General features: G+C 36.2%; 1 protein-coding gene across 11 annotated transcripts in view; it reads left to right on the plus strand.

Annotated features, from left to right (window-relative positions):
* Window positions 1-23,013, plus strand: part of SYT16 (synaptotagmin 16) — a 234,343-nt gene that overhangs the window by 111,513 nt on the left and 99,817 nt on the right. For 8 of the 11 annotated variants that reach the window (XM_077909555.1, XM_077909554.1, XM_077909557.1 and 5 more), the window contains one exon: window positions 1,233-1,409. In XM_077909555.1, the coding sequence (XP_077765681.1) occupies window positions 1,233-1,409 (177 nt within the window). Of the gene's footprint in view, window positions 1-1,232; window positions 1,410-16,354; window positions 16,445-20,440; window positions 21,108-23,013 lie in introns of those variants that run through there. The other 3 variants (XM_077909548.1, XM_077909558.1, XM_077909549.1) reach the window with 2 other exon arrangements.

Raw genomic sequence — 23,013 nt, forward strand, 5'->3', positions numbered from 1 at the left:
CTAAAGACAGAGAGAATAATCAATATGTGCATACTTTTTTTTCATGGTAAATGTTGGCTTTGATAGCAGACACTATTATCATTTTGCAGACTACCAAGCTATTATCTTTGTTTATTCTTTCATTGGCTTGCCACTGGATTGGTTCTGTGAGGCAGTACCATTTATTTTCTTTATCTTTTCATGGCATTGGAACCGGTTTGATTCATCCTTTCTCTGGTATCTGGATGGTAGGGTGAGGTAAATATTATCCCTTCATATTTATTAGTCTACATATTAAACCTGCCAAAGGATTAAAGCTGCATTTTAGGAGATTCATTTTAATAAGTTTTCACATATACTCAACTCCCTTAAATAACTCTATTGACACCTGCTCTGTAATTAATTCCTTAATAATTTGCTTTCTGGATTTCTTTACTGAGTAATGTCTTGGCCCAAATGTCATTTCCTTAGACGAATCTTCCCTCAATCCTGAATTAGTTAAAAAAAATTCCTAAATTAGTTCTAGTCTCCCTGCTATTTGCACTTCATAGCTGAATTCAGTGGCTGGAACTCTTTAAGGTATATTGGGTAGCACTTAACCAAGGTCAAATAAAACTCAGGATATTTTGATGAAGAGGAGGAAGAAGATAAAATTTCATTTATCAGGTTTCTAAAATATTACCAGCCAAAATATATTTCCAATTTCTTACACTGATGGCATGGATTAGGAATTTTCTTGTCTCCATTGATAATGATAATCATCATATTGCATAGTTGGGTTTGCAAAACTATATCCAGGAAATGATTTTTTTCTCCAACTGCAAATATTGAAAGGAAGATGTCTGAAAGTTTGTCTCAAGAGATTATCTTTTAAGCTTTGGGCAGCTGTGTTTTCCAGGGATTTGCTTTTAAAACACTGATCAACCATTTCCAGCTCAACCCATTTAACAGATATATCTCCTGTAGTTTGTGTGTTTGAAGCTGAATATTAGGCTGAGGATAGGAAGAAAGCACAAGTGCAAAAGAATAGTGAGGTCTGTCATCTGAAGAACCAGCCTAGCGGGATGTACTGAGCAACAATTGTTTTTTTTTCCTTTTTCCTGTACACAGTCCTGGAACTGCCAGCAAGTGTTAAGACTTGTAGAGTATTTGCCACTTTAATTAATAAATATAAACTTTGATCAGTTAGAAGTAAAAGTTGGTTTACTTTAATTGTGATGATGTTTTTTTTTTCTTTTGTGCTCTCTTGCCAGTTCCTCCTGAAGCCATTGGCTTCCTATCAGCAGTTGGGGTCTTTATTGTTCTTCTGGTTGTTCTCTTCCTCTTCATCAACAAGAAGATATATTTAGAAAAAATAGGCCTTCCATGCCTGGAGCAACGAGGGAAAAGGAAGCACTCTAAAGACAAGACTGGGATCCATGAGGGGCTGGGTAAGCATGACGCCTTACATTTTCCTGAGCTTGGCAACTTGCTGTGGTTTTGGTCAGGGGAGGAGTATCACTGTTTCCACGATAGGCCCCATTAAGAAATCACATGTGAGCTGTTTGGATGCTGCTGTGGTAGACATGATGAACAGACATTACCGAAGAATACATTAGCTTTGTGAAAGTAATGCCCTTCTTTGAGTTTGAAGAGCAGATGGGAAAAGGCTGACCACCACTTCCTGTCGTTTGAGCTCTTTAGATGTGTGTGTTGAGTTTCCCTCTGACTAATGCTTGACAAAAAAAGTGGTTTTTCATTGACAAGAACCTTGATATGTTTTAGTCTCATTATATTGCAGCAGTGTTGCCATTTCACTTCAGTTAGCTGTTTCTGAGATTTTCATTGCTCTGATCCACTTCCCACCTCACAGGGCAATAATTACTTTTCCAAAGGGAATTTTTTACTCCTTAAGGTCACCGAATCTACTACATAATTTACTAACTGCCAATTTGTTGAAGAAAAATAATATACTCAAATAAATAATTGGCTTCCTGTTCTTAAAGGACATATTTTATTTTTAATTGCTGGAGTGTAGAACTTTGTAGTGCAGGAAGTTACCACAGAGTGATGGTTGTCATCACACAGAAGCTGGGCATTTAAAGATAGTGCTCTTATCTTACGGGTGACAACTAAGCTCTCTCTCTTTTGTAAAAAAATCATTCCAATCCTCATTTCTTCTTCTCTGTCAGGTAAAATGAGTTTGTCAGGTAAAATCTGGGACTTACAAGTGGTTTAGCCACTACTGTCCCAGCTGGGACATAAGTTTGTGAGACGAATAGACTTCTGCTTGGTCATGGGGTCGTATGGAGGTAAGATTCATAGCAATTCTACTTTCCCCCCATAATCAGCTGGTTGGCACAAATTGTGTGACTTAGCAAATTATGGAACCATTCTAAACTTCAATTTCCTCATCTGTATTTTGGGATAATCAATACATCTTCTACAGGGTTAAACTAGATTAATGAATTACTTTTGTAAAGATATCAGCATGGTACCTATGGTAAAAGTCCTAATAGAATCATAGCCATGCAGCGTTAATAAAATATCAGTCACAGTAATGGCTTTTAAGACTGTCATCACCTATAAACACATTGTATTCATTACTTAAATTGGGAAATTAAAATTGGCGATGTTTTCTCCTTTGCAAACTATAACAGGTACAGAGAACTAAGGTTAGAGCTATTTAAGTTTTTTTTTGTCTTGTTTGACATGTTATCTGAGTATTTTAGAGACAATTATGAATTATACTTGCAAATAAGGTTTAAAGATAATGTTGAAACAATAACAATAAAGCATGAATCAGAAGCTGTCAGCTGAAGAAACACTGAAAAAATCTATGTCTCAAACTTAGAGTGGGGTCATAGAAAGAGAGCTTTAAAAATAGTTTAATCAGGAGAATCCCAAATTATAATGTCTAAGAACTATACACCTTCATTAGGACATTGCTCCTTTTAAAAGTTTAATTTTTGGTAAAAAAAAAAAAGTCTAATTATCACTGATCAAAAGTCTTTTTGAGAAATGTGCTTGTATCCCAGATTTTGTCTAAGTCTTGATATTTGCCTTAATTACCATCTTCAGAACACTGATTTCTCAGTGAAATTTGGCAAATGTAGAGAAGTAAGGAAGGCAGCCTGATGTGGTGGAAAGAAGCATAGTGAAGACAGCCAGAGCTGTTTTGCCACTAATTAGCTGTGATATTTTGGGAAGCTCATGTCACCTTTCTGGGGCTTAAGTCCTCATTTTCAAAGTGATGAGTTTGGACTCGTTCTCTCCTAATTTCCCTCATGCAGTCCTCTTGGGTTCTTAGGGTTACCATAGCAATTTCTTCTTTAGATCTCAGTCTATGAATGGAAGAGACCTAATAGAAATGATTAACAGTCAACTAGAGCATCCCACTCTTAGATTGAACCATATGAAACTGCCGTTTTTATAGACCCAAGAAATGGCTATCTGCAAGCTAGTCATTATAATTGAATATATGTGATATTCTGAAGAATAAAGTAATTCTTTTCATTTGTGTAGTAATATCAGAGGCAGTCTTTTTTTCTGAAGCCATCATGCAAAATCACCTACCTGACAAAATACTTTGCTTTCTTTTAGGCTATAAAATTTTCAAAGTTCAAAGAACTTACACATATGGTTCTATGTGGATTTAGGTAAAGGGAGAAAGAAACTGCAACTGTTTCTTCCTAATGACACAAGTAGTAATAATAATTTGGCAGTGACACTTGATAGCTATCACTTATTTAGCATTTAATATTACCATGCACCTGCTAAGTATGTTACAAGTTTTACTTGGTTTCTTTATGCAAGGTATTAGTGTTGTTTGGGGAAAGGGCCGGTACTACTTGTAACAAAGGAGGCATTTTTCAGATTCAAGAGAGAAAAATCTGATTAAAAATACCCGCAAAAAAATACCCACAAAAAGACAAAAAAACAAAAAAACAATAAAACAAAAAAAGAAAGAAATTCCCATCATGAAATAGTTTTTGAAGAAACCTAGCTTTGCGAGAGAGAGAGAGAGAGGAAGAATAATTTTGTTTTTCTGTTTATTTCTCCCTCAAAAGCTTTCTTTCAAAGCTTTCTGGTTAAAATACAGCAATTTCTCCCCACCAGTTGGGAAGAGGGCCCAGCTGACTGGGTCTTCCCCCAAGACCACCCTTACCTGCAGCTAAATGGGTTAGCTTCTGGTCCAGGAGGAGTCTCCATGCTGTGCCATTTCCTTCTGTTTGGGCTATGATGGCTGCTGTTGTCAAATATATATATTTTTTCATTTCTGTATTTAGGTCAGAATATGTTCAAGTACAACATTCCCACTAAACAATTAAATAAAGAGGTCCTAATATCTCCATCTTGTAGATGGGGAAACTAGGGTTCAGAGACATTTCCCCCCCCCATTAAGTGGCAGAGCTGGGACTTGCATCTGGGAGTGCCTTAGGCCAGAGGCCCAGATCTTAGTCAGACTTTTTTTCTGCTCAGCTAATCTTCCCAACTCAGTCCACTACTTCATGCTGTTGAATTTCTGGGATGAGAAAAAATAAGGGAAAGTTAGTTTTGGTTCTTGTGGCTGCCATACAAAATGTCACAAACTTGGTGTCTTATAATAGCATAAATTTATTTTTGGCACAATTCTAGAGACCGGAAATTTAAAATCAGGATGTCAGCAGGTCCACACGCTTCTGGCTTCAAGCTCTGCCTCCATCCTCATGATGCCTTCTCCTCCTGTGTGTGTCTGCGCTCTCTGTGTCATTTATCATTGGATTTAGATTTTATCCTGAAAATCCAGGAAGATCTCTTCTCAAGATCCTTAACTACATCTGCAAAGACCTTTCCAACATTCATGGGTTCCAGGGATAAGGACAGGTGTATCTTTATTGGGGGCCACCATTTAGCCACTAATAAGGGGGAGAGGAAGTGAAAGCATAACCTGGAAGTGGTTTTTAATCATTCCAAATTAGGAGAGTTGATGAAGAATTGGATGCAGGATTCTCTTTTCTCTATTTTCCTTAGTGGCATTCCACATGCCCCTCCTGGTGTTAGAATGATTTTTACAAAGAGATGCAACAAAAATTTAAGTCAAATGCTTATAATATGGATTGTAATCATCAGTCAGTTTGCTTTCTAACTGCAATCCCTGTTGAACTGCCCTGGGTCTCAATCCTGAGACACTTAAAAAACAAAACAAAAACAGTGCCCAAAGCTCACTGCAAATGAATCAAATCAGAATAGAGAGTGGTAGTGTCAGGGAAATCATATAGCTTTACAAAGAGTACTAGGTGACTTAAAGGTGTGGCCACGGTGGAGTACCATGGATGGACATGGAGATAGGTTCACTGCTAATTTTCCTTTTCAGGTCAGGAAGGATAGTGTGCGAGCAGAGTGTTAACACTCGCCAAATCCACCCTTGCTTCTGCCCACAAGGTATCCATCTGGTGGTTCCCTACGTGTTTACTTACCTGACTACTTCAATTCAGTTCTGCCTTGGTCATCAAGCAAGCTTTTCTCTTTATGATATTTTCCCTTTCCAAAGCCCTGTATATACCATAACATAACCAGTGGCTTCTGTACAGGGATTTAAAAAAATAAGATATTTAGGAAAAGTACCTACTTTATAAAATTATTCAGAGTTGCCAAATTACAAGCAATTCCAATTGAATTACAATTGAAAACTCTCAGAATCTTTCAAGATTTTCAAGATCTTTCCCTCCCTCCCTTCTTTCTTCCCTCCCTCCCTCCCTGTCTCCCACCCTCCCTTCTTTCCTTCCTTCCTTCCTTCCTTCCTTCCTTCCTTCCTTCCTTCCTTCCTTCTTTCCTTCCTTCCTTCTTTCCTTCCTTCCTTCCATACCCATCATGAAGCCCAATGTGGGCCTTGAACTCACAACCCTCAGATCAAGACCTGAACTGAAAATTTTTACAAATTTTTAGTGAATTTGGCCCAAACAGAAGAGTGTGGCCATTCCATTGATAAAACTTCCAATGTTTTATGAGTGATTTTGACAACATTTTATTTTCCTTTTATGCCCAAATAAGAAAGAGCAATGATAAACATTACAAAATGGTATGAATCAGGATCTGAAACATATATAAAAATAAAAATATAAAGGGTACTTAACAGTAGATAGGAATGGTTTCACTTTTGTATTTATTTTCGGCTCCTTGAGGTAAGAGGGACATATAGCCATGTGCTCATCTTACAGTTGTAAGTAACCAACATCCTCTTCTTTGTATCTTATGTTTAGTATGATTGATTAATTAATTATAGGCAGAAAAGGGTGGTTTTTTTTTTAAAGGATACTGTACACACCATACAATCCATACTTTACTGGGGGTTTTTTAGATGTCATTTTTAACAGTCTATTTTATTTTACCTGTACCCAGAGTCTAGGTATCTTCACCTATAGATCTGTGCATTGATTTTGGGCATGAACTACTCAGATGAATTATAAGTGTATCAGATAGGGGGATCCCTGGGTGGCACAGCGGTTTGGCGCCTGCCTTTGGCCCAGGGCGCGGTCCTGGGGACCCGGGATCGAGTCCCACATTGGGCTCCCAGTGCATGGAGCCTGCTTTTTCCTCTGCCTGTGTCTCTGCCTCTCTCTCTCTGTGACTATCATAAATAAAAAAAAAAATAAGTGTATCAGATATTTTGGAATTTTAAAAAAAGCTCAATATTTTCTTCCCCCTTCCATCTGTCCTTCCTCCCTTCCTCCTTCCCTCCCACACTCCCTTCTTTCCTTCCTTCCTTCCTTCCTTCCTTCCTTCCTTCCTTCCTTCCTTCCTTCCTTCCTTCCTTCCTTCCTTCCTTCCTTCCCCATCATGAAGCCCAATGTGGGGCTTGAACTCACAACCTTTAGATCAAGACCTGAATTGAGATCAAGAGTAGGACATTTAACCAACTGAGCCACCCAAGCGCCCCAGTCTTGGGATAATTGAAAACTATAAATGCCACTGAAATGCTTTTTATACAATTAAAAAGTTCTGGATTGCACAATAACTTATTTTAGAGTTATGGATTTTATAATCCTTAAAACTACCCCTTCTTTCCCCATTTTTTCCTGAAATAGTGGGATAAATGGAATAGCCCCTCTATAATTCTTATGTCATATTTCCCCCATGAGGAATATGCAAAACAAGACCCAATTTGAAGGTAGTAGCTAGAGTGGAAGATTCACTTTTCAACAATCTAGATTTAAAAGTAATTTCTCTTTTGATTTTAAGGCTTTCATTGCATAGAATATGCATTTCTCTAACTATGTGTCATATTAGGTTGAATTCTAATAAATTACTCTTTTTGTAGATTAGAAGTTTCATGTGATTCAACATAATACATGAGATGAAAAATTGAGAATTGAAGTGCTGTAAAAGTTTGAACATTAAGACAAACCACAGTATGTCTCATTGTGTTGTCCAGGTACTTGTTTTATTGACTTGATTAAGACACAGATAATTGAGAATACTTCTCAATGGACCTATGAAAGTATCACTAATTGCACCTTGTTTGGTGGGTATGAATTCCAAAGAACCTAGTTGAGAAGTTACTGGTTTGAGAATGTTCATCCATCCATTCAATATTATTTGTTGGGAATCTGTGTTATACTATAGTGTGCTAAGTGCTAGAAATGAAATGATGAAAAAGAAATATGTAGTCCTTACTCCTTTGGAAATTAATTAAATTTTTTGACAAAGAGAGACAAAAACAAAATCGAAAGTAAAGAGACAAAATATAGGTTATTACAAATACTATTAGAGATTAAAATGATAATTGACAAAGTGGGGAGATTTACTTTAGATAAGAGTTGAACACATCTTACATCTTGCTCATTGTTGGGTAGAGAGAGAAACACACACATGCATGCACACCACATTATACTGATCTGTTTCTCTGAAGAACCCTTATATAACTCCTAATAGCCACTACAGATATTTTGGTTATCCTACCCTATATCTAAATTTATCTCTATCACTGTCTATTTAAACCTATACCTATGTCTATATCTAAATAATTTATATACATATAAGCATATTTATATAATAGAGAGATATAGCTCTCTCTCCATTTCTGTGTATATATGTATGTGTATCTCCTCCCCTCCATCTCTAGGTACATTCATGTACATGATCTAATGTCTATGTACATGAATGTACATAGAGATGGAGAGGAGGAGATACATTGAAAGAGAGGGAGAGGTTATCTTAAGGAATTTGTTTATACAATTATGGAGGCTTAGCAAGTCCAAAATCTACAGGATGGGCCGATAGACTAGAAACCCAGGGAGAAACCGATGTTGCAGTTGAAATCCAAATGCTATCTGCTGGCCAAATTCCTTCTTGCTCTTGGGAGGTCAGTCTTTTTTTCTGTTAAAGTTTTCAACTGATTGGATGAAGCTCACCCATATTATGGAGGGCATTCTGCTTTACACAAAGTCTACCAATTTAGGTGTTACTCTCATTCATAAAAATCACATCACAGAAATATCCAGAGTAATATTTGATCAAATATCTGGGCACTATGTCTCAGTCAAGTTGATCCATAAAATTAACCATCACAGGTGCTTTCTTAACATCTGTGTTCATATTCTTGTTTCCTTCCTTAACAGTTGGGAGGTTGGGAAGAGATCTTCACTTTTTAAAAACTTTATTATGGACATTATTATACAGACAGGAAAGTAGAGAAAGGATTGTATAATGAATCCCATGTACCTATAGCTCAACTTCAACAATTATTAGCAAAGAGAATTCATTTCTAATTTAAACCCTATTGTCTCCATTTCCTTGTTTTCCTTGAGAAATAGAGGGACTAGATGTCTGTCCCTGTAAAATGTCTCATCCCTTACTATTTGTTTTCTTGCAACTTAAATGATGGGTTATTATCCCCAGTTCAAGGAGTTGACCCAGCAAATGAACATGTTACACACTAGCTGATTGCCAGAGATGGGAGACATTAGATTAAGGGTTCAGAGGACCTTTGACAAATCTGAGCACATTTATAGTTGGAATATAAGGATCTCTGCTTTCTGAGCTATTTATATAAGGGTATATGATGAGTTACCTTAGAAACAGATTCTTGTGGCATTTGAGCTTCCTCTATGATGCTAGGATATTAATAAAAACAAATCTGAAGCTCTCTGTAAGTATGCTGTGGAAATGTTTAACACCTAAGTTTGAGAACTCCCTAAACACACATCACCATTTCAGAAGCTGTAGAAAATTTCTTTGATGAGTTTTCACTTTTCCAATGACTCTAAACATATGGAGGTGTGTGTGTGTGTGTGTATGCCTATATATCTAACATATATAGTCCTAAGTCTGAATTTTGGCAGAAACTCTGGAGCTTTTTTTGCATTTGAAATAGCCATAGCATAGAATTTTATCCCAGAGTTCTAGGTAGACCTCTGTCAACCGTGGCAGTTCACATAGAGGCACTCACTAAATGTTTATTGCTTGGTGGATTGAAGTTCTTTCTCCTCTTTTTTCAGAACTGATCATCAGAATTATATGAGGAGGCCTTAAACATACACCCTTTTGAATGGAGATGCTGAAACTAACTCACCAACTTTATGGGTAGCTTTGAGGGATTTTGATGTAGTGGAGATGAACCTATTATTTTCATTTATAGATCAGGAAATTGCTTTTAAGTTTAGAGCTTATGTGTTTACACATGCTAAAGAATGGCACAGTTAACAACAGTTGTTCTCTCTCTCTCTTTTTTTTTAAATAAAGATTCTATTTATGTGTTCATGAGAGACACAGAGAGAGAGAGGCAGAGACACAGGCAGAGAGAGAAGCAGGCTCCATGCAGGGAGCCCGATGTGGGACTCGATCCTGGGACTCCAGGATCACACCCTGGGCTGAAAGAAGGCGCTCAACCACTGAGCCACCCAGGCGTCCCCAGTTGTTCTCTTTGTAATGTCTTCCAAAGATACACAGTATCTGGAGGATAGCATAGGTGACAAAAGTTACATTTATTGGAGGACATTAGGTTTTTGTGCTTCTCCTGTCAGCAAGACAGCAATGCTTATTATACTTTAAAGATATACATGCCTTACATAAAAAGAAAACCTTCAGTTGGTAGGTGGGTGGCAAGGAGAAAGGATTATTGTTTGTGTAGAATAGTAGCACAGATAATTTTCTGCATTAAAGTGGGTGTCTATGAGTTTATATGCTGAACTAGCTATTTGAGTACTCAGTTTTAAACTAGTTATTGGAGTAACAGCTTTAAAATATCATCATTTTCTTAGCCTGACAGATTAAAGTAAAAGAAAAAGCATGTCTATGGTTATATCTGCATTCTTCTAAAACCCACTTAAAGGAGCAAATGCTTTATTCACAGAAGCTCTCATAATAATTGCAAGTCTCTTTTATCCTAGGCTTACTGAATGAGGTTTAACAACAAGGCGACAGGTATTATTTGAAGCGTGTGAATTTAGGAATTCCAAAACCATTTTGAATCTTATTTTCTAAGTCTTCAAAAACAGTTCTTAAAACTTAGGAACAATTAATATCAATGTTATAGAATGAATTGCTACGTGCTTAAAAACTTTTCTTTTTTGTTTTTCTCTGGTGAGCATTGACTGTAGAGTGATAATTTACATTTGTCATTTCATAAAAGTGTGGGCCACTTAATGAGAGAGGAGAGTGATGGAGAAAACCTTACCTTTAGGCATTTGAATATTTCTTTTAAAATTATTTTGAAATGAAATACAAAAAATGGCATTATAAGGCACATTATGCAAAGTATGGTGAAATTCTCAATGTCTTACCTGGACTCAGTAGCAGAAAGTTCTCTCCTTTTTTTAAATTTTAATTTAATTTTTAATTTTTTTATTTTTTAAAGATTTTATTTATTTATCCATGACAAAGAGAGAGAGAGAGAGAGAGAGAGAGAGAGGCAGAGACAAAGGCAGAGGGAGAAGCAGGCTCCATGCAAATAGCCCAACGCAGGACTCGATCCTGGGACTCCAGGACCACGCCCTGGGACCACGCCCTGGGCTGAAGGCAGGTGCAAAACTACTGAGCCACCCAGGGATCCCCCCTCTCCCTTTTTTTTAAAGTTTTTTTTTTTTTTTTTTTTTATCTTCCCAAATTCCTTTATCGCTCTTCTACCCTTAAACAAGTAATGCTTACTAAAGCTATACTCAGTAGCTCACCATTCTATGTTGGAAAGATGTCAGAGTTCTAAAAATTTTTATTTTTCTCATGGGTTGGCTTTATAATCAGACTTAAACTGGTATTAGTTTTAAGAATATTTTAGGACAACAATTCCATTTAGAATTTCCCCAAAGAGTCTAAAACTAACCAAAATGTGTATTTTGTGTGGGACTATGTTTAGAAATGGTATACCAGTGTGAAATGTCACTTTCCATATCACTTGGAGGATTTTTCTTTTCATTAGCTGTTCTATAAGACTCACATTTATACCAGTATGCTTTTTGGGATGAAATGTTAGTATTTTATTACTAGAAAGTAGAATCATTTATTTATTTATTTATTTATTTATTTATTTATTTATTTAGTAGAATCATTTATTATGGGTGATGGTAATAAATCCTTGTTGGACTGAACTGTACTAACAGAAGAATTCAGGGGCATTTGCTAATCCTCTGCAAGCAAATTTCTTATCTTTTAGTGAGAAATTGGAAGGATTGAAATGAAAGAGAAGAGAAAAGTAAAAGACAGGCATTGTTGGCTTAAAATAGAAATATAACTAGCATTTTGGTTTAACTGAATAAATACAATCTGTGTAACTATATATAATGCTATAAAATAGGTCACACGTGTATGTAGAATTAGTTAAGAACATTTGGATCCACTATTATACTGAGAAAACAGTGCTTCCCAGTTCTTATGTGAAATTCTCCACCAGTGGGAAAGAAAATGTGAAAGGAGTGTTTTCAAATGTTCTTTGATTGGGGCCACTTTGGCTGGTCAGGATTGAGAGACGTCATGTACCACCCACCTAACCTACTTGTGTTTATAACCACAAAGATCCCATTAAGTCTGCTGCTTTTGATGGGCTCCCAGGGGGAACTGATTATTAATGTTTGCCAGACACAGAAGTATTGATATTGTTATGTTATTAGCATTACTATTCTAAGAGCCCAGTCATCAAGGACCCCAGGAGACCTTATTTTGATAACCACTAATGAAGGAGATAAAATGTGTAGCAATAGTCATTTTTGTAATGAACAATTTTACTACCTGCTTAGTTTGAAGCTTATGTAAACAAATTAAAAGGGAAAACATAAGGAAAAATACTGAACACTTGTTAGCATTGATTTAGGTTGAGAGTTCCAATCTAAGAGTATTGATATGTTCATTCATAGACAGAAGGGGGCCAGCATAAATAAGAATATGAGGCCATGTCCTAAGAACTAGCAGAAACATGTATAATAGATTAATAATTTGTGATGGAGTGGTTTTATGGCTATATATGAAAGTTTCATTAGGTATAAGATTCATATTTTCTTCATCACAAACATAGTTGGATCCAAATTAAAATGGTATAATTGTTGGTTGCAAGGTATCTTTTAGAGATAGAACTAATCTCACCAATCAGTGCTTTTCATAGCAGTGACAATTGGCAGTAGTTGGTGAAAGATGCTTTTGAGACTTTGCAAAAGGTATATTCAGATATTCACAACCATTGATGGCCTATTCTACAGTAGTCACTCAACTAGATGCTGACAATAGGCAGAGGTAAAACTAACCTGTTACCTGATCTTATGGAGCTTCTAGTTTAGAGAGGAAGATAGATGTTAAAAGAAATAGGGGATCCCTGGGTGGCGCAGCGGTTTGGCGCCTGCCTTTGGCCCAGGGTGCGATCCTGGAGACCTGGGATCGGGTCCCACATCGGGCTCCTGGTGCGTGGAGCCTGCTTCTCCCTCTGCCTATGTCTCTGCCTGTCTCTCTCTGTGTGACTATCATAAATAAATAAAAATTAAAAAAAAGAAATAATTATGTAAGTTATCAATGAGCTAAAATTATAAACCTTAAAGACTCCATCAAAACCTACTAGAACACTGATAAATGAATTCAGTAAGGTTGCAGGATACAAAATCAACATACAGAAATCTGTTGCATTCCTCTTCTCAAGTGATGAAGTAGCAGAAAGTGAAATTAAGAAAATAATCCCATTTACAATTGCACCCAAAATAATAAAACATCTAGGGATAAACTTAACCAAAGAGATGAAAGAAATGTACTCTGAAAACTATAAAACACTGATGAAAGAAATTTAAGATGATGCAAAGAATTGGAAAAACATTCATCCTCATAGGTTGGAAGAAAAAATAGTGCTAAAATGTCTATACTACCCAAAGCAATCTATAGATTTAATGCAATTTAATGCAATCCCTATCCAAATGCCAACAACTTTTTTCATAGAACTAGAATAAGAAATCCTAAAACTTGTATGGAACTACAAAAGACTCAAATAGCCAAAGCAACCTTGAAAAAGAAAAACAAACCTGAAGGTGTCACAATTCCAGATTTCAAGTTATATTACAAAACAGGAGTAATTAAAACAGTATGGCACTGGCCTAAAAATAGACACATAGATCAACAGAACAGAAGAGAAAACCCAGAAGTAAGCCCACAATGATATGGTCAATTTATCTTCAACAAAAGAAGAATGAATATACAATGGGAAAAAGTCTCTTCAACAATGGTGTTGGGAATATTGGACAGCTACATGCAAAAAGAGGAAACTGGACCACTTTCTTTAACTATACACAAAAATAAACTCAAAATGGATTAAAGACCTAATTTTGAGGCCTGAAACCATAAAAATCCTTGAAGACAGCATAGGTAGTGATATCTCTGACATCAGCTGTAACATTTTTCTAGGTATGTGTCCTAAAGCAAGGGAAATAAAAGCAAAAACAAACTTTTGGGACCACATCAAAATAAAAGTTTATGAACAACGAAGGAAACAATCAACAAAATTGAAAGGCAACATGTGAAATGGGAGAAGATATTTACAAATGACATATCTGATAAATGGTTAGTATCCCAAATATATAAAGAACTTATACAACTCCATATCCAAAAAACAAATAATCCAATTAAGAAACAGGCAGAAGACATGAAAAGGCATTTCTCTAAAGAAGACACACAAATGGCCAACAGACACATGAAAAGATGCTCAACATCACTCATCATCAGGGAAATGCAATTCAAAACCACAGTGAAATATCACTCTCAAACCTTTCAGAATGACTAAAATCAAAAAACATAAGAAACAAGTGTTAGCAAGGATGTGGGAAAAAAGGAACTGTTGGTGGGAATGCAAATTGGTGCAACTACTGTGGAAAATGGTATGAAGGCTCCTCAAAAAATTAAAAATGGAACTACCCTATAATCTAGGAATTTCAAAACTGGATATTTACTCAAAAAATATTAAAAGGTGAATTCAAAGGGATACATGCACTCCTGTGTTTATTGTGGCATTATTTACAATATGGAAACAGCCCAAGTGTCCGTTGACTGAGGAATAGATAAAGAAGATGTGGTGTATATACACAATGGAATATTATTCCACCATAAAAAAGAATCTTGCCATTTGCAACAACATGGATAGAGCTAGAAAGTAAGTGAAGTAAAGTCAGTCAGAAGAAGTCTTCTTCAGAAGAAGACAAGTATCATATGATCTCATTCATATGTGGAATTTAAGAAACAAAACAAAACAAGCAAAGGGAAAAAAGAGAGACAAATCAAGTAGCAAACTCTTAGCTATAAAGAACAAACTGATGTTTGTCAGAGGGGAGGTAGCTGAGGGGGGTAAAAAACCCTGCAATTATAATATAGGAAGTGTTAATAAGAAGGAATAAGAGGTGCTAAGAGAGACTATTTCAGGGGTGACTGAGAGGCTCAGTAGGTTAACCAGCCTATTCTTGGTTTGGCTTAGGTCATATTATCAGGGTTCTGGGATTGAGCCCTGCATCATAATCCATGTTCATTGTGGAGTCTGCTTGTCCTTCTCCCTCCCACTCTGTTCTCCTTGTGTGCCCTCTCGTAAATAAACAAACAAACAAACAAATAAATAAATAAATAATTTTTAAATGAGACTATTTCAAGAAGACATACTTGAGTCTGAGACGGCTGTTGTCAGGCTGAGACAGGAAAGGAGGTGGATGGGCTTTGGGGGACAGGGGAAGAAAGCCTGAGGGAGGAGCATGGTCTCAGTCAGTTGGAGGAGTTTGTTGAAGTAAGATGAAGGGGTGATACGAGATACTGAAGAACAAAGAGCAGATAGAGAGTAGTTACAGATAAGAAGGGGTCAAACCATGCGTGGCCTTCCAAGTCCTATGAAGGATTTTGGATTTCATCTTAGGAGCAGTAAAAGTAATTTTAAGTCATTTCAAAAATGGAATGACACAATCAACTATGTGTCATAGTAGATAGTCTAAAATACTGAATGGGCTTAAGAAATTTGGAGAATAAAAGGTGCTATTGTTACAATAGCAAAAGCATTGAGCAATTTAAAGCTCTGGTTGAACCCACCCTAGTCTTTTTGTTAAGGTCATCATGCTCAAACACAAAGCTGTCTGTTGGATAGGTTGAAAAATATTTTTACAATAAATCTTCCTCAACTTAAGCAGTAGTTTAGAATATTTAAAAAACTTTACTATACTTACTTTGGAAAAATAATTCCAATAGTTTCATTTTTTAAAATTAATTTTTATTTATTTATGATAGGCACACAGTGAGAGAGAGGGAGGCAGAGACACAGGCAGAGGGAGAAGCAGGCTCCATGCACCGGGAGCCCAACGTGGGATTCGATCCAGGGTCTCCAGGATCGCGCCCTGGGCCAAAGGCAGGCGCCAAACCGCTGCGCCACCCAGGGATCCCAATAGTTTCATTTTTTAAAGAGTTTCATTATAATGAAATAGGCAGCAAAGGTGGAATGGAAACAAAATGACAATAGACTTTGAGGTCAGACAAACCTGGATTTGAACCTCACCTTGGCCACTAATGAGGAAAATACCTTTACATTTTTTATTTCTAAGGTCTTTTGGAATAGTGGTTAAAGCAAGAATTTGGAATTCAAGGAAGAATTGGAATCCTAGCTACATTATTTATTATAGGTGTGAACCTTGGGGCAAATCACCCCTTCTGAGCCTCAGTTTTTTCAACTACAAAATGCAAAGGCTACTATCTTTCACAAAGAGTTTTTGTTTATATAGGTTGTCAAAAAGCATTGCATGTTGTAAAGTGCTTGGCAAATGTTGCCTATAATGGTAGTATTGTGTTTCTGGGCCTTTGCACATTAGAGAAAGGATTAAAAGAGTTTGATACGTTTTTGCCCTTTAAAATGTCACAAATTTGGGTTTAGTAATGAATAACTGATAATCAGTGCCTGTTATGTACTGGATTCTATTCTAGGTGCCTTAGAAACATCGAGGAATCTAATTTCCACTGTGAATTGTAAGACAGAGGGTAGTACTCCCTATATTGTAGATGAAGACACTTTAAGTGCACTCAGGTAATGTGATTTGCCTCATGCTGTGGCATAACTGAAAGATTATCCAACATTGAGCAGTGTTTTGTGTGATTCCAAGTCCATTGCTACTGCTTTTCTTCATGCTGTCTCATTTTTCTCAATGTCTACTGATGAAAGTATGTTTTGGTAATAGGGCAGTTTCACATTTAGCTTTACGCTAATTGCCTCCCCTCTTCTGGCCACCCACCTGAAGTCTAGTGGTAAAGGGTCTGTTGTATTGCACATACCCTAGCAATGAAAATATGGCTGTATTGTATTGTATCCATATCATTGATGTAAATGGTCCTCAGTAGTCTGTTTTTATATTTAGGATTTCAGCCTTTAGATCACATTTTGGACAAATGCTACAAAAGATATTTCATCTCAGTGACAGATATTCCTACCCATATTCCATACCATTGTTTCTTAACAGAAAACACCTGTAGTCTCTTTTGAATCATGTTGAAGATGGATTACAGCCCATTTTATAGTTATTTTGACTCTATGTGTTATTCATGCTTCTAAGCTTTCTTGTTCACACTAGGTAATGCAAGATGCCATTCTCTGAAAGGTATGATAATTGTCATAAAATTTTAGACTTAATTAGCCTTATGACCACTCTAAGAAGTCAGTGATAACTAACTTACATTTAAGAGAAGACACAAGGGAGTTAACCAATGACTATAAAAAGACACTTCAGATAAACCCAATATTCTTTTATTTTTACATATTTTTTTTATTATTGAAGTATAGTTGATAAACACTGTTATATTGATTTCAGATATAACATAGTAATTAGACAAGTCTATACATTATGCACTGCTCACCATGGTAGTTGTCATTACCATCTGTCACCATACGTTATTACAATATTATTGACTCTATTCCCTATGTTGTACTTCTCATCCTTGTGACTTATTCATTTTAGAATTGGAAGTTTGTACCTCATACATCTAATTCACCCATCTCCAAACCCAATATTCTTGACTTTTACTTATGACTGCCCTACAGATCTTGGTAGAGAATAAGGAGGATAGATTTTCCAGGGTGATTTCTCCTTTAAAAAAATTGCTAAACATTAACACACTTCAGTAGATAAACTGGTATAAGATTTTGATTTGGTGCTAGGTTACCTGCGGACCATATTATTAGAAACATTTTCTTTTCTCTCAATGTTTTTGACTCTCTCCAGGAGCTCATAATCCTTTAAAAATCACACAGGCATACAGGCTTCCACTTTATCTTTCACCAAAATACCACTCATTTTTAAGGCATACCTCCCAGAAGCTAGTATTTCTTCTTAGGTGGTAACTTTCCTCTCTCCTTCCAAGCATCTGTTATCAGATAGAAAATAGGGTCAGAAAGATTTAACTAACAGCCTTTAAAGGACCATGAGCGTTATTATTCTGGGCATGGAACCACTTCTTTTCTGTTCACAATTACCCTTGGTGAGGATGATCAAAATATGTGATAAAGCAATGGCTCAGGAATTTGATAATTATCCCCCCTATAGAAACAACTCTTTAGTGTTTACTGTTTAGTCATTTTCTATGTTTAAAATGACCTTACGTAAACATTTTTATAATTAAAATGGAATTCTACTTAAAATGATAAAGAAATGTGGTATAGCCCCTGGGAATATATCAATGACATTCCTTTCATCTTTATTGGTTGTTACTAATATTAAAAAAATTTATTGAGAATTGAGTACATGCTTAGAACACTTCTTTGCACTGTGGATAAGCTAGAGAATAAAACATACGGTCCCTGCCCTCTAGATATGTCTATTCTAGAGGAGGAGACAGGCAATAAAAGTAATAGAAGTTCAGGTAATGGTGAGCAAATCTAGAGGAAGGACTGAAGCTTGGAAGACTTGAGATGGAAACCAACTAGTTATGTAACATCTGGGGAAATTAGAGTGTAGGAAAGGTTATCACCATACAAAGCACAATGGAAGTCTTCATAGACTGAAAGCTATCAGAACTTGGAATGGAAGGAATCAAAGGGGGCAGTGTTGAAGAGAGAAATTCACAATCGTGAGTCTAGAGTATTGAACACTTGTAGCAGTAGAAGTGATGTGCTAGGTTTTGATGGCTGAATTTGAGATTTTGGTGAGATGCCCAAGTGTCGCTATATCCTTAGATCAGCATTTCTCAAACTCTGGTGTGTGTCAGAATCACCCGAGGAACTTGACAAAAATAAAAAGATTCAGGGCCTATTCCTTTAACCCATCTGAGCCTCTTTTTTTCTTTCTTTCTTTTCTTTTCTTTCTTTCTTTCTTTCTTTCTTTCTTTCTTTCTTTCTTTCTTTCTTCCCTTTCTTTCCTTTTCTTTCTTTCTTTCTTTCTTTCTTTCTTTCTTTCTTTCTTTCTTTCTTTCTTTCTTTCTTTCTTTCTTTCTTTCTCTCTCTTTCTCTCTTTTCTTTCTTCTTTCGCTTACCAGGTGATTCTCATACAAAGTTTGTAATCATTAGCTTAGATGACAAGAGATACAAGCCTGTATAAAGGGATTGAACTATAGGCTGGTGATGTATATTTTAGAGTTAAAAAAACACAGTGTTGAGTCTTATGGATGGGTCAGCTCTTGCAGCTGATTGAATATGAAGGGGCAGGAGGAGTAACCATAGGAAAATGAATGGTTGCATATATGTACTTGGTGGGAAGTCAAGGAAGAGCCTGAAAGACAGACTCATGAATTATTTAACATAAAGGAAAAGTGCAGAGAGCTCAGTTTCCCCTTAATTGGAATGTGGGCTCCATAGGGACAGAGATCTCAAGGTTACCTTATACTTGGCATTGTGCCCAGAACTTAATAGGCACTTAATCAATATTTGTTTATTGATGAATCAATGCATGCATGAATGGCTATTACAAAAGATAAAAACTAAAAAGAAATTCTTAGGAAAATGTAAGCAATCCTATTAATTGCAGTACTGGAGGTCAAGAAGGCTGAAACATATAGGAATGCTGGTAGACTGAATCAGAAGAAAGCTTTTTTTTTATAAAAGAGATGGGGTAATTAAGTGCAAGCAGTGAGTTTACGCTCTGTTGACATTATAAAATTCATCTTGAGCTGTTGATGAGCATTGTAAGGGCACTAAGATATATATATATATATATATATATATATATATATATATATATATATGTATATATTTCCACACTCACACACAATACTCATACCTATGCAAATACATGTATGTATATGTTTGTATGTGTTTGTATGAGTGTATATGTACAAAAGTATAGATGTTTAGGTCCAGAATCTTCATTGTGCCTTGTTACTCTGATGATGTCCTATAGCTGCCTCCTTTAGGTTGTGAATTTGGGGGAAGGAGGGTGTCTCAGGAGTCTTCCAGGTTGTGGAGGGTTGTCTTTGGGAGGTTAGAACATAGACAAAGGCAACAAGATGCTAGGATCACGTCCCCAGTAAGCTGCATATTCCACTTGTCGCACTGTTTTTTAGTGGTTCTTTGCTCCTCAAGAATAGATATGATTTGTAGAAATTGCATAAAAATATACAGTCTTACTTTAAGATCTGTTAAAAGCTTTTTAATTCCAGGCACACATTTCCTTTTGAAAGGATAAATCTTTGTGTCATGAAGCAGAGATGCTTATTAGCCTGCTCGCTGAGATCTGCAGGTTCGTAGATGAAGCATCCAACCTTTCTTGTATTTTGAAATGTCATATCCAACCTCTTAATGAAGATTCATTTATCCTTTTCACACTGTTAAGTATGGTCTATGTGGGGATCGACTTCTCAGTCCACATGAATAGAGCCCATTACTGCTGATGAAAGTTTTGCACATGCCTGAGCAGGTGAATACGCATTGAAGTAATCTACATTTAGACTTGCACAGTAATTTTTATTTAGCTACTTTCAGATTTCAATGATGATCTCTTTTAGTCCCTGAATGTTGTTTGACATTGATTACAGGTATCAGTAGTGGGTCTGAGGTTGTTACTGTAATAGGTGTAAGTATTTCTTTCCTCTGTTTCAGCTGAGAAGTTTTGAGAGTGAACTATTCACAGCCATTAAGAGACCTCCAATTTAATTTGTCATCACGCTTATTCTATAGTTCACATTAAGTCCAGAGTACTGAAGGAGCTGAACAAGTCGACTTGTAGACATCAGATAGCTGGCCATGGTTTTGGCCATGGCGTCTCAGGATGCTCAGAACTTCTTCCAGCCTCTCTCTTCCTGGATATCTCGGGTTTATGAAGCTCTCCAGCAAGCAGGAGATATGTTATCTGCTTCGCTGGTTAACTTAAGCAAACAAGACTCTAAATTGAGTGACAAGCTAGACCAGGACTTAGATGATATTCAGATTCAGAAAGCTTACTTTGAAGATGAAGAACAAGGCAATGATTGGCGTCAAGAGGATGCAAATCCCTTGTTTCTTGAAGTGGATCATTTCTCCCGTTGTAATAGTGATTTGCAGGACTCTGCCCAAAGTTTGAGCCCCAGACTTAGCCAACATGCAAAGGACTCATGTTCTATAATGTCCCAGTGGCCCAGTCAGACCCTTGATGACCAAAAGCTACCACATGTGCCTTCTTCTATTGCTGAGGAAGAACATCACCTTGAAAAGCAAAGGAGTGACCTTCAACACAGCTTTAACAGCCAGCTCTCTGGTATTTTAGAAAATGTTAATGGAAAAAAGCAAGGTAAGGTAGCCAGTGATCATTTTCTCTGGGTTCTTCCAAAGGGCATTTCTACTAATCTTATTTTTTGACTTGTTTTAGTTATCATATGAATTTTATTTTCTCTCTCTTTATACCTTTCAATATGCTGGCTTCTTATTGAGAGATGTTCTTCTTAGGAATATTTTCAACATATAAAACTATGGGAGACCCATATTTGTGGGCTCCATATTTCAGAACAATAGTTCAGATCAAATAAAATTGTTAAAACAAGTCGATGGGTTCTGTTTGAGAAGCCCTTGTGCATATGTCATGCTTTTTAAAATATCTTTTAAAATGTTCTCTTTTTTTCACTAGGTTAGGAATCTCTAGATGTTACTATATTATTCAGTGTGAAATCCTGTGCAAAAAGCCATACTTGTTGCAAAATTTTTAGTTGATAACACTCCAAGAACACTTTTCACAGTGTTTCACTGAGACGTGATGTGAGATGACAGTAGATAGGAAATCTTTGAAATAAGAATAGCTTGATTTTCTTTAAGCCTTGAGTGGAAAGGACACATTTAAAACAAACTGTCTTTAGAGCTTTATCCTGTCAGATATCCTGAATATAGTGAAAATGTAATTGACGCTATAAAAGTAGCTGTAGTATGTCCTGGCATGAATTTTTCAGGCTTCTAATGCCTGAAGTAAGGACATCCCATTTGGTTGAGAGGACAGAGATGGCTGATATGCCAAGAAAGGTGTTGGGTGTGTATTTGTGATGTGTAGTTGTAATGCATACATCTCTCACAAAGATTACTGGATCTTTTATGTGACAGAAAGGTGAAGTCATTAATTCTTTTCTTTTTAAAGGGAGCAGATTTTCTGGGATATTTCAAAGCTTCTTCATCCATTTTCAGGGATTCCTCTTAGCTTTTTCTTTTTAGGGAAACATTTTATCAAGATACATGAAGCCTTAGAAAATGAGGAAACATAATTTCATATTATTTTTATAGTATTTTCTTGATACTCTTACTTAATGTTGAAATGCTAGAATAAAATGGCAAAAACAGGGTAGAGTAGGCTGATATTCTTTCTGAACCTGATAAACTTATAAATAAATGCAATTTCAAGTCTTTAAAATTATCTGTAGAGATAATTCTAGAAATAAGGGCATCCAGTAGGATTTCTTAGATTTGATTGGAAATTTCTATTCCTATTTTAGAAAATTCCTGCTAAAGTTGAACTATATTAGAAACTATTAATGTGAATTTGGCTTAATAATTACTTAATATTGGGTTTTAAAAATTTTTGTAATAAAACAATTATATTCAGTTGTTTATTCAGGGGATGTTTATTCACTAGGTTGTAGTCTCTTGGGAGGCAAGGGCCACACCATAAGTTAATTTTTGTATCCCTAACATCAAGCACAATGTTAGGTATGTAACAGGACACCAAATAATAATGATGGAAGAACAACAAGGAAAGCTAACTAATCTCACTTTACAGTTGAGAAGATTGATGCTTAGAGTGTTAGAGAATATGCCCAGGATCCATATTTAAAAAGAGGCACAGCTCAGGGAGTCTGATTCTAGAGTTTATACATATTCTGTCTCTTTTTTTCTCCTCCTTTTCAAGGTATAATTTACATATGGTGAAATTCACTCTCATTAGTATATGGTTCTGTGAGTTTTTAACACACTGTTTTGTAATCACTGCTACAATCGAGGTATAAACAGTTCTATCACCTCAACAAATTCAAGTCCCTTTGTACTCATTTCCCTATCTCCAGCTCCTAGCAATTGCTAGTATATTTTCTATCATTTTGTCTTTTCCAGAATGCTATATAAATGGAAATATGCAGATGGTAGCCTTTTGAGTCTTGCTTCTTTTATAATGCAGTTACAGTAATGCATTTGAAATCTATCCATGTTTGGATAGATGTGTG

Source organism: Canis aureus, chromosome 9 (assembly GCF_053574225.1).
Source record: "Canis aureus isolate CA01 chromosome 9, VMU_Caureus_v.1.0, whole genome shotgun sequence".
In the NCBI taxonomy this organism is placed as follows: Eukaryota; Metazoa; Chordata; class Mammalia; order Carnivora; family Canidae; genus Canis; species Canis aureus.